We start from the raw sequence: 12,514 nt of genomic DNA, 5'->3' as shown, positions 1-12,514 counted from the left end.
AGCCTCCCGAGTGCTGGGATTACAGGTGTGAAACATCTTGCTCAACTTCCAGTAATAATAAATATCTAGGAATAACTGCATTGTAGTATTGTAATAAGACATGCTAGTTCCTTAAATTACTACAAATTCTTAAATATCTCACATTATGAGAACATTAGAAGTAATAGTGAATAGGGGCTGGGGATTTAGCTCAGTGGCATAAGTACCTGTGTTACAAGCAGGCGGTCGTGAGTTCAATCCCTGGTGCTGATAAAAAAAAAAAAAAGAATTAATAGTGAACAATTTTAAAATCTTTTTATATTTATTTTTATTTATTATTTTTTTTTTGGTCTTTTTCCTTTTTATCGGTACCAGGGATCGAACCCATGACTGCCTGCTTGCAAGGCAGGCGCTTATGCCTCTGAGCTAAATCCCCAGCCCCAATCTTTTTATATTTAGTGATAGAATTAATTTTTATACTTCTTGCCAGACTACATGACACACATCTGTAATCCCAGCACTCGGGAGGCTGAGGTAAGGAGGACCAGTGTGAAATTGAAGAAGCCTGGGCTATAGTCCAAGACCACCCTGGACTATATAGTGAGAACCTGTCTCAAAAAAATGTATACTTCTATTTGCATACATCATTGTATCTAACATCTCATGCCTATAATAAACAAAATATTTTACTAGACTATGGGAGCCTTGATATATAGAAGCAAGACATATCGCTGGTAAACTAATGGTAGAGAGTGTATTTCTTGCTTTTTAAATATTCAAGAATTACATTTTGGGGGTTTTTTATGAAGTACATATTTTGATAGGTTTGTTTGTTTGGTTTTGGTACTGGGGACTGAACTCATAGGCACTTATGATGCTGCACTAAATCCCCAGCAGAATTACGTATTTTGAAGATAGTCCAAACTAATAACAACTAGTATAGAATAGCATTTTCCTGAACAATACCTCATTCTCCTATGAAGATAAATTAGTATTCCCATTTCTGAATGAGTAGTCTGTACAGAAAATAGAATGAATATCTGGCTGACACACATCTTTCTCATTTATGTTGCTCTAGCCTCTGAATAGTCAAGGTATAGAAAAAGTGAAGCCAATAAAAAAATAAGCACATCTAGGGGCTGGAGATTTAGCTCTGCAGCATATGCATCTGCCTGGCAAGCATGAGGCTGTGAGTTCAATCCTCAGTACAAAAAAAAAAAAAAAGCCCGAAAAGAAATAAGCACATCTACCTGAAGATTATTAAATTGAACCTGTGACCCAAGGAAACATATTTTGTATAAAATAAAATAAATTATTCTTTTTGGTTTTCATTACTTTTTTCTATAAAATTATCATTAAAATATACATTGTCATTAATTAGAAATTTCACATTGAATTAAGTACTAAACTAATTCAAAGATATTATCACAAACCTAATTTTACAGATTGGTAGCAGAATTTCCTGCAACTGGAGGAATACTTACATCATGGCAGTTTTATTCTCTGAAACTCCTCAGATATGTTAGTTACTATGATTACTTTATTGCCTCCTGTGAAATCACATTTTGTATTTTCCTTGTTGTCTTCACAACACAAGAACTCAAAAAAATAAAAGAATTTAAATTCACCTATTTCAAAAGTATTTGGAACTGGTTAGAAGTACTACTTTTGCTGGTGAGTATACATTCATGTGTATGGTTGAAGGGGATCACATCTGAACCCACCAAAGAAGGAAGCATACAAATTTTCTATTCAGCCTGCACTTATTAGAAAAGCTACAAGTATTAAACCTTATACCACATATTAACAATGTGATGATAAAATGGAGAAATCTGTTTTTTTCTGATTGGATCCTTGGGAAAGCCCAGCAGAAATCTAGAGGAATATATGATTCTATAAATATGACTTCATATATACATTAGGTCTCCTTACCCGCACTCAGGGAAAGGTATTCCTGTCAGACTTAGCAGTGAGTACTTATAGGTCCAGCCACTTTGGAAGCCTGGGACAGGAAGATTGCTTGAATCCAGGACTGGGCAACAGAGAAAGAGATGGAGATGGGTTGAGGTGAGTGAGGATGGAGCGATGGCAGAGGTAGGGAGGTAGAGAGAGAGAGGAAGAATGAGAAAATAACAAGAATGAAAAAAATGTATTCCTCACAGGGTGATACATTTCACCAATCATGAATCTTTCTGAGCAAATTTCTTTCAAATGTACTCTTTAGTGTTGCCTAAACATTCATTACTTCTCACACCAGTGGGGAAACAGGCAAAAAACAAACCTAAGCAAAAACTAAAGTTGGGGAGACGGCTTGAGCAACCAGAGAGCACCTTGAGAGAACAGGGCACCAGAATCAGGGAAGTTATCCTTGAAAGAAACACCGAAGATGGCCAGTTTTAGGCACTGGAATGTCTAAGATAAACATGGAGATGTAGCCAGGCCAAGCTAAATGTTGTAAGTTTGGTCTTAGATACAGTAAAGGAACAAATATTTCTGGCTTCTACAATTTGATCTTTCACTTTCACTGACCCTTAGCTATAGCTAACCCAGTGCCATCTCCATTATCCCCAGTAATGCCTAGCAAAGGGCATAGCATCAGATGTTTGAGTGTCGGTTGTAAGCAAATATGATGGTTATGAAACTCTGATATCTAAAATAACCTGGGCCTCAAATCCTTTTTAAAAAGACATTTGTAAAAGGATTTATTTTTGGTAATTTTTTTCTTATAGAGTTAACATGGTAGAAAATATTAAACTTTTTGTTTGTTTGTTTGTTTTTAAGATAGGGTCTCATGCAATTCAGGCTGGCCTTGAGCTCACTTAGTAGCCCAGGTTGGACTAGAATTTACAATGATCCTCCTGCTTCAACTTCCTGAGAACTGGGATTATCGTTGTATGCCTCCACACTGGCAAATTAAACTTTTAAATATATAGAGCAAAAATCCTTACATCCTAGGCAGGATGACACAAACATTTTATATTTTCACTTTATGACTCAAGGAGGCAAGTAGGTGGTTTAGGAGGCCACCTTTGTGGGAATTTTTACTTCAAGCTTCTGTAAATTGAGGGTTATTTCCATTTATATCAAAAATATTGTCCTAAAAAAAACTCTCACCAGGGATTTAGCTCAGCAGCTTAAGTGTCTGCCTGGCAAGCACAAAGTTGTGAGTTTGATCCCCGGTACTCCCCCCCCCAAATATATATGTCCTATCTTTTCCTCCCTGTTTATGAAACTTTTAATGAACATTTTCATGTGTTTATTTACAGGCTGCAAAAGATTTCAGAGTAGAAATAGTTTCTTTTTTTTTTTTTTTTTGTCTTTTTCCTTTTTATCGGTACCAGGGATCGAACTCATGACTGCCTGCTTACAAGGCAGGTGCTTATGCCGCTAAGCTAAATCCCCAGCCCCAGAGTAGAAATGGTTTCTAATTTAACTTTTCTTATTTTCCCATTTAGTTGTGTTTTGTAACCGTTTTCTTCTACGCATATTGCAATTTACAAAATTTTCTCCTACTTGGACAGCTGTTAAAAAGTACTGAAAAATATTCAGACTTCTATTTTCTTGCATACTGGCACATTTATTACAACAATATAATTGCTATTACTATCTTCTTTGCATGGATAAAGGTATTTATATCTTATTATGTCACATGTTACAATAGCCTTCAAGTATAATAGGAATTTAAACTATAAAGCTATGGTTAAATAAATTTCTTACCTATTGAGTAATTTTAAAAGTAGTTTGGTTTTGTACTAATTGCTGATATATCTTCAAACATCCTTAATTATCATTAGATTCCTCCTATAATTTTTTTTTTTTGTATCAGGAATTGAACTCAGGACTTTGTGCTTGCCAGAAAGGCACTGTGCCACTGAGCTATATTCCTGGCCTCTTCCTTTAATTTGAAGTAGAATTTTCCTGAATTTAACTTACTGTAAGGAATTATAATCTTTGATATAAGTAATTATAATCTATGACATTCTATTTCATTGAAATTTGTTCTTTTTCAGATATTCAAATTTATAAGCTTCAATAAGACAATGTCTCAGTTGTCATCAACCTTGTCCCGCTGTATCAAAGACATAGTAGGATTTGCCATCATGTTTTTTATAATATTCTTTGCTTATGCCCAGTTAGGATTTCTTGTTTTTGGATCACAAGTTGATGACTTTTCTACTTTTCAAAATGCCATGTAAGCTATTAGTATAAGTAATTAGTATAATCATATTTTCTATATTGTATGTTTTCTAACAAAAAATCATGAAAGAGCTACAATAAGAGGTAATATAAGTTTTAATTAAGCTTGGCTCTGAATTTTTATTGAAGACAAAATATCTGCCATACTCAAAGTAAGATTTGGCACTGCCTGATCCAAATGGATGGTGGTAGCCCCCTACCCTGCACTTTGTTACTGAGGATTGAGCCCAGGGTCTGGCACTGAGCTACATCCCCAGCCCCAGGCTCCCAGAGTTCTGGGATTATAGGTGTGCACCAGTACACCTGGTTACTGATACCCATTTTTTAAAGTGATACTAGATCAAGTTAGAAAAAAATGCTTTTTCATTTTTCCTTTTGGGTTTAGCTTGTTTTTTTTAAAGAAATGTTTTTGCAATGAAACCTTTTAATGTCTTTCTTTTTTTTTTTTTTTTAAACTGTACTGTGAGTGAGCATAGGACCTTTCCACTAGCTACATTCCTTGCTCTTTAGTTTTTTGTTTTGAGACAAGTGGGGCTAGAATTTTGATTCTTCTGTCTCAGCCTCCCAAACTGCTGGGATTATAAGAGTAAACCTCTATGCCTTATTTCATTTCAATATATTCTATAATTTTTTGTGGTTACAAAGATATTACATATAACATCCTAAAGTTATATAATACTCTAATTTGAATTTACACCAGCTTGAATTCTATACAAAAACCCTGCTTATATAGCTCCACCCTTTTATTGTTGTCACAAAAATTTATCATTGTGTACTGTGTCCAAAAACAAACTAGTATTTTTAAGGTACTAGCCTTTTAAAATTATGTAGAAAACAAAATGTAGATTATAAATCAATGTGAGGATACTGAAATTATTTTTCTGAAAACATTAGTCTCTTAAATAATGTAGAAAACAAAAGGTGGAATTATACATTGGCACTACAATGATAGCTTTTTAAAATGCCCACTTATTTACCTTATTGAGAATCTGTATTTTTTTCATATGTTTTTGCATTGCTTTCATTTCCATCTGTAAGACTAGAACAGGTCTAGTGGTGATAAACTCTCAGATTTTGATTATCTGGGAAGACTTTTCCCCTCATTTGAAGGACAGTTTTGCTGGATATTGAATTCTTGGTTGACATCCTGCATGGTGGAGTTGTAATCCCAGCACTGGGGAGGCTGGGACAGCAGGAACACTGGAATGTCAAGGTTAGCCTGAATTACACAGCAAGACCCTGCTCAAAAAAAAAAAAGTATTGGTTGAGATTTTTGTTTTGAGTTTTGTTTTGCTTTCCCATTTAGCTCTTTGACTATTCTGACCTCCAAAGTTTCTGATGAAAAGTATGTGCAGAAAGTTACCAAGAGTATCAAGAAATTACCCTATTAATCCTGTGTCACAAAGCATTGTGTGTTCCTTTAAGCTTACAAAAAATTTTTTAAAAATTAAAGCCAAAAAATGAATAAACTAAGCTCCAGCTAAGAGAAGAAAGGCACACTTGGATTCTCTAGTTACCTTGTGATAATAGCCATCCAATGAGCGCTTAGGTTTTTTACTGTTCTCACTATTTACAACATAGGTATCTGAATACTTTCCTGACAGGAAAGAAAAGAGCTGAATGGCTCCTGTAGTTACTGAGCTAGTTTCTAGAGAAAAGAATTGAGAAGTAATATTGTTGACTTATTGTTTCTTATATAAATACAACTTTAGGATAATAACAACAACAAAGTCAAGCTAGAAAACATTGAAAGAGAACCTCGTGGGGGCTGGGGATTTAGCTCAGCGGCATAAGCGCCTGCCTTACAAGCAGGCAGTCGTGAGTCCCATCCCCGGTACTGATAAAAAGGAAAAAGACCAAAAAAAAAAAAAAAAAAAAAAAAAAAGAGAACCTCTTATTCTCCTGTACAAGAAAGGAAAAAAACAATGTTTGTTGTGTGAAGAACTTTTCATCTCCTTCTATTCAGCATTCTATCTTATGCAGAAAAACATTATAAGCCAGTATTAAAAGCAAGATGAATACTTAATTGTGGTTTCATTATATCTAGGCACTAGGAATAAAATCCCAGACAAATAGGGTTCGGGATTTAGCTCAGTGGCATAAGTGCCTGCCTGACGAGCATGAGGTCGTGAGTTTGATTTTTGGTAAAAAACAAAACAAAACAAAAAAAAAAAAAAAAAAAACTGGGACAACTCTGGAATCCTAGGACTCAAATTAGCCTATTTCTGTGAGTCAGTATGTCCTTCAGGGTAGCTGCCTTCTGTTGTCTTTTATGTTATTGGCAAAAGTAACAAAGGACAAAAGATCTTCCTTATGACTGAACAGTCAGACTGATACTGCAGAATGTACTATTAAAAATTTCTTCCCGGATTTGCCCTTAAAGAACATAGTATGAATATACAGACGTACTGATATCCTTGGTTTATTTGGCAGAGCCATTGCAAATTAATGAAAAATAAGATTTCAGGTTAGGAAAACCTAAGTCTGTTTCTGCTACTATTCTGCTACTTAATGCCTTAATATAATATCTTTATTTTCATAGAAATTTGTAATGTTTTAAATGGTATTTAATATCAAAACCATTCCAGTTATTAAAGAGGGCAAAATAAAATGCAGGCCCATGGTGAGAATCATTACCAGCACTTAAGACTAGTCAGTGGCAAACTGCTAAGATGTTGAGACAGTTAAGATGAAAACTAAACAGATATCAACATTTAAAAGTTTAGGGCTCTTGAGTCTAGGTATAAGTTGAAAAATCACTTCTTAGACAAAATCGAATTTTTTAAGTTTTAAAATAGCACTGGAATGACCAAGGAATGCAACTCCAAAAACAGCTTGAAAATAGATATCACAAGGTTCAAGTCTAATAGGTGAACACTAAATTCACATTGGTTAAATAAACTGAAGCCTGTCGTCTCCTAAACTACCTGTTTAACTATTGTGATATCTCAAGCATCTCTATTTTCACCTTTACAAAACTCTGGGGACCAGGGATACAGCTCAGTAGCACAGCACCTGCCTGGCAAGCCCAAGGTCCTGAGTTTCATTCCCTTAGTAACAATAACAAAACAAACTCTGAAGTAACATATTTTCAGCTAGAAAGTATGTGCCATGTCTAACTAGACACTTTCTTGGAGATAATAGTAACCCTCTACAGTTGTCATAAATGTGCATGAAAGGATTTAGTATTTATTAATGTGTTTTTTTCTCATCAAAGATTTGCACAGTTTCGAATTGTTCTTGGAGATTTTAATTTTGCTGGTATTCAGCAAGCCAGTTGGATCTTGGGACCCATTTACTTCATCACTTTCATCTTTTTTGTGTTCTTTGTCTTGCTGGTAAGAATGACCATGTATTATTTTCCCCTTTTTTGATTACATTTTTTAGAAAAATAAAATTAGAAGAAATTGCAGCATTATTGTTTTCCTGACAGAATACTTTACATTTATTAAGAATGTCGTGGATTCTTAATAACCATAATCTCATGTCATTACTGTTTCAAGTTGTTCAATGGGGAATGTGATCATATTTAACATCTAGGTATTTATTTTAGCCAAGAATGTACTCAGTCCTTTACACTAATAACTTGAATGTCCTATTATCTCTAAGTTGGGATTATCTGTACCAGAAAGATTCAGCTATTAAAATATTTTTCCCAGCTGGGCGTGGTGGTGTAAACCTGTAACCCCAGCACTTGGGAGGCTGAGGTAGGAGTATCACTGCAAGTGAGGACAGCCTGAACTACAGAGTGAGACCCTGTTTCAACAAAACAAAACAAAATGAACTGCCTATTTTGTAGTGGCTTTGGGGATCTATGGCTAAAAGTTCACTTATTTGTGATTTCTAGGAGTCACTAGGTACGTCTCTCAGATGTGCTCAGAATAGATTTGTTTGTTTGTTTTTCCGAGACAGGGTATTTGTATGTAGTGCAGGGTGGCTTTAACTATATAGCCCAGCCACATAGCTGGGATTATAGGTATGCCTCACCACATCTATTTATTCAGGCTTTCTCATTAAGGCTCTATATTTGTCCTCCATGAAAAACAATGATGCACAGTTCCTGTCTCATGATAGCCGGGAGTTTTCAGGGTAACAGAGCTGCACTGGAGTTAAAGACAGAAAGCTCGGCTGGGAGCAAGTTTGCATTATCTGGGCATTAGTTGTTGTAGGTACATTAGTACAATTTTACTTCATAGAACTAAAAACCTTCCCAAGATAAGGAGATGTAAAAAGAATTGATGTGTTATGTACATGTACCAGCATGATGAATGTAATCATATGCTGCAAAATGTACTAATAAAAAGAACTAAAAAACTTAATAGGACTTAAACACCCTTGTGAGCCTTTAATTATTGTTTTTTTCTAACATATAATGTTGATGAATTAAGAGCTGAGTGTGGTGGTGCACGCCTGTAATCCTAGCACTCAAGAGGCTAAGGCAGGAGAATCAATGTTTGAGGCAATCATAATAATACTGATAAACTCATGTACTACTATAGTATACATAGTAGTACATTTTGTTTTTCTCATTTATCATAAACATATTTGCCCACTTTACATTTTCCATTCTACTTTATTATATCTGCATGGCCATTTACCTATTACTAAGCATAGGGGTCATTTTAAAAATTTAAATCATATTTTACAAATCCCAGCACTTTTTAAAGTCATTTTTTTTTTTAAAGACAGGAATCTCATTATGTTACCCAGATTGATCTGGAACTCCTGGGCTCAAGTAATCATCCCACCTCAGCCCTGCAAGTAGCCAGAATTTCAAGGCATGTACCACTGCTCTCAACTTTAAAATCACTAACATTGAAACTAAATTTTAATTAAAATATTTGAATATTTCTCCCCAGAACATGTTTTTGGCAATAATTAATGACACTTATTCTGAAGTGAAAGCAGATTATGCAATAGGAAAAAGGCCAGATTTTGAACTTTGCAAAATGATTAAGATGGTAAGTAAAAATATCTTCCAAACTATAACTCTTGGGGCTGGAGATTTAGCTCAGCGGCATAAGCGCCTGCCTGCCTTGCAAGCGAACAGTCAGTCATGAGTTCGATCCCTGGTACCAATTAAAAAAAAAAAAACAAAAAAACTATTAACTCTTAAGGTAAACATTACTCAGTTTTTACTCTTGTATATTTGTATATTTAAGTTGTATACTTGTATATTTAAGTGTTATTTACTCAAGTAACACTTAAACCCCAAGTGGTAGCTTCTTTTTTGCTCTAGGAGCTGTTTTTTTTTTTTTGGTCCAGTATTACTCATATTGCATTATTTCATTACTAGGTAAATGAAGTAGGCTCTCTGGCTTTAAAAACTATGTGAGTCTAGCTGAAATTATGTGAGTCTTATATATTAAATAGTAGTGATTTATTAAATGCAAAGGGCTATTGGGCACTTAGACTATTTCGTCCCTTCCCAAATTTCCAGCTTAGACACTGGTGTCTATAACAGTGTGACCTGAGAACTCCAGGTGTCTTGTCTTCCTCACTTTTTCTTGTTAAAGCAGTATTCTCAGTCACTGCTGGCTCAAAAACCCTGGCAAGACCTTTTTATTCCTTTACATCTTAAGACAGTCTGTTGTCGAGGCTTGTGTGTAGTTTATCTCTGCAGATCTTGTTCACACTTGCAGAATCCAAGAATCCTTTGAATTTTGCCAGCAATAGTTTAGGATTTTTAGTGTGTTTCACCCAGTCTTCTGCATGGTGACTTCTGTTCTAGCCTCTTATTCAGGCTATTCCAGCTCATCCTGTCAGTGTCCTTGGGCCAATCAAAGTAAGTCCAAATTCTCTATTCAAATATTCCAAACCTTGTTCAGGTCTCTCGGTCTCAATCCATCTTCATTAACTATTTTTTTGTGAGGGTGTAGGAATCAAACTCAGGATCTCACACTTCCCAGGCAGGAACTGTGCCACTGAGTTAAGTCCTTAGCCCCTTTACTATTCTTTAACTATATTGTTTCTACCCTTTCTGCCTTTATTTATTGTACTGTGTCCCAGATTATGTGTTTTGAACACTATGCTGTGTACAATGATACGATGCTTAGGCCTTTGCTCACTGTCATTACCCAAACCTTGAATTTTTTTTTTTTGGGGGGGGGTAGGTGTACTAGGGATTTGACCCAGGGCTTTCACACTGAGTTCCATCCTTAGCCCCTTTTTATTGTTCGAGACATGGCCTTACTACATTGTCCTGGAAGCACTCAAATGTGTGATCCTCCCGCCTCATCCTCTTGGAGTGCAGAGATTACAGGTGGTGCTACCACAAAAATGGTTTTAAAATGTTAACATGTACATGTTAGTACTTTTAAAAGATCTTTGTTTTTCTCAAGTTCTCCTTCAGCTTTTTCTCTAAGGCAAAAACCAGTGTGGTGACAAGGTAAAGGATAATCATGACATTTTTCTTTCCATGTTTCTTTAGTGTAGCAGTCTCTAGAGATAAATATTTCATATTTCATATTTTATTTATATTGATTAAACAATACAGAACATATTTTTGATAAGTTTTCAAACTTTTTAATTATTTCCAGACTTACCATAATGCTCTTGAGAAACTCAAACTGAAGAAAACTCAAAAAGACGACGAGAAAATGTAAGATAAAATTCTACAGATATTTCTCAACTTATGGATTACATCCTGATGAGCCCACTGTAAACTAAAAATAGATATAAGTTGAAAGTAGTGTTGCAAACAGCAAGCAGGAACACCAAAACAACACCGGTGATTTGATGGCAAATTTATTTACATCAATAGGCACTGATTGGGATCATTTCCAGAATATCAGGCCCTGATCTCTGGTGGTCTGGGATTCATACAGAATAAGCAAGCAGGCAATACAGATGCAGAATCATTTTTCAATTAGCGATTGGTTTATACAATGTGCATCATGTGAGCAGTTAGGCATCACAGTGGCCAGCTTTTTCTAAGGGAACAGGAATTCTCATCTGGGGAACTACAAAACTGAAGTATGCTGGAGGGGTATGCATTTTTTTGCTACCATATTAAAAATATTTTAATTCAGAAATGCATTCAGTATATCTAATCTACCAAACATCCCAGCTTAGTCTAAGTACCTTAAGTGGGCTCAGCTGGGCACAATCTAACACAAAGTTTAAAGTACTGAACATTTTATCCAATTTTTAAAATACTTGTAGCCAAAAATCCTGGGCAACACAGCACACTTGTAGAATGGCCGTTGCTTCCCTTCACAATTACATGGCTGACTGGGACCTGCTCCTGCTCCTAGTATCTTACCACATGCGGCTAGCTGAGGAGATCAAAATTTAAAATTGGAGTGTATTTCTACTGGATATGTATTATTTTTGCATCATTAATTTTTTAAAATCCAAAGTTGAAGCCTGGTGTAGAGGCACATGCCTGTAATCCCAGAACTCAAGAGGCTGAGGCAGGATGGTCACTGTCAGTTTGAGGCCAGCGTGGGCTACAAAATGAGTTGAGGGCCAGTCTGGGATACATAGTGAGACTGTCATAAAAAAGAAATCTGGAGTTGAACCATGGTTAGGTCAGGAACCATTATAGGAGAAACTTTACAGGAGAAACTGACAGTGAGTTAAGTATCTGGTTACAAAACAGCCACCAAACTGGTGATTGTGAATCCACTGCCATTGTATCTAGTAGTGCCTACTTCTGAGGATGCCTTGAAACTAAGCTAATTTAACATTAATGTAAGGTTAGAATATAGCTCAGTGGCAGAGCAGTAGCCTAGCATGTGTGTAGCCCGAGGTTTGATCCCTACCACTACTGAAAACAATTACTAATTCAATATATGCCTCACTTCTTGGAAAAAGCTTTGAAAGGAAGCTGGAAGAATAAAGTGCCTCTAAATAGGTAGAAAACAACTTTAGTCTTTATCAGTTGCATGTATTTAGCTATCAAAATAAACACATTTTACACACAATGCTTACATTTAATATTTACACTTGTAGTTAGCATTATACTTATATTTATTAATTTGTTAAGTTCTCCAAACTGCTTGTAAAAATGTAACTTTTTTCTTGAGATGGAATGTCACTATGTTGCAGTTTACGCTGTCCTTGAACTCACTCTATAGCCAAAGCTGGCTTCAAACTCAGGTGATCATCCTGCCTCAGCCTTTCTATTGCTGGCATCACAGGTGTGCACCATCACATATCCAACTAAAAATGTAAAATTTTTAGAGCTAAAGATATATGATATTTTGAACCTATTAATGAACACATTTTCCAGATAATTACCATTTCAGAACAGAAATACAATTCAGATCTTCATTAGTGATCAGATTGCATTTAATTGTGGCAATTCCCTTTACTTTTCTATTCCTCTGATTTT

At 35.4% G+C, this 12,514-nt stretch overlaps 1 protein-coding gene across 1 annotated transcript in view; it reads left to right on the top strand.

Annotated features, from left to right (window-relative positions):
• Positions 1–12,514, top strand: part of Pkd2l2 (polycystin 2 like 2, transient receptor potential cation channel) — a 56,740-nt gene that overhangs the window by 23,091 nt on the left and 21,135 nt on the right. Inside the window, exons 6-11 of the mRNA XM_023561615.2 lie at positions 1,425–1,653; positions 3,435–3,605; positions 3,990–4,171; positions 7,394–7,514; positions 9,036–9,137; positions 10,716–10,777. Coding sequence (XP_023417383.1) covers positions 1,425–1,653; positions 3,435–3,605; positions 3,990–4,171; positions 7,394–7,514; positions 9,036–9,137; positions 10,716–10,777 — 867 coding nt within the window. The remainder of the gene's footprint in view (positions 1–1,424; positions 1,654–3,434; positions 3,606–3,989; positions 4,172–7,393; positions 7,515–9,035; positions 9,138–10,715; positions 10,778–12,514) is intronic.

Source organism: Cavia porcellus, unplaced genomic scaffold (assembly GCF_034190915.1).
Source record: "Cavia porcellus strain 051 isolate PalLab524CR breed Dunkin Hartley unplaced genomic scaffold, mCavPor4.1 scaffold_2, whole genome shotgun sequence".
Taxonomy (NCBI): Eukaryota; Metazoa; Chordata; class Mammalia; order Rodentia; family Caviidae; genus Cavia; species Cavia porcellus.
This window is presented reverse-complemented; position numbering and strand designations above follow the sequence as displayed.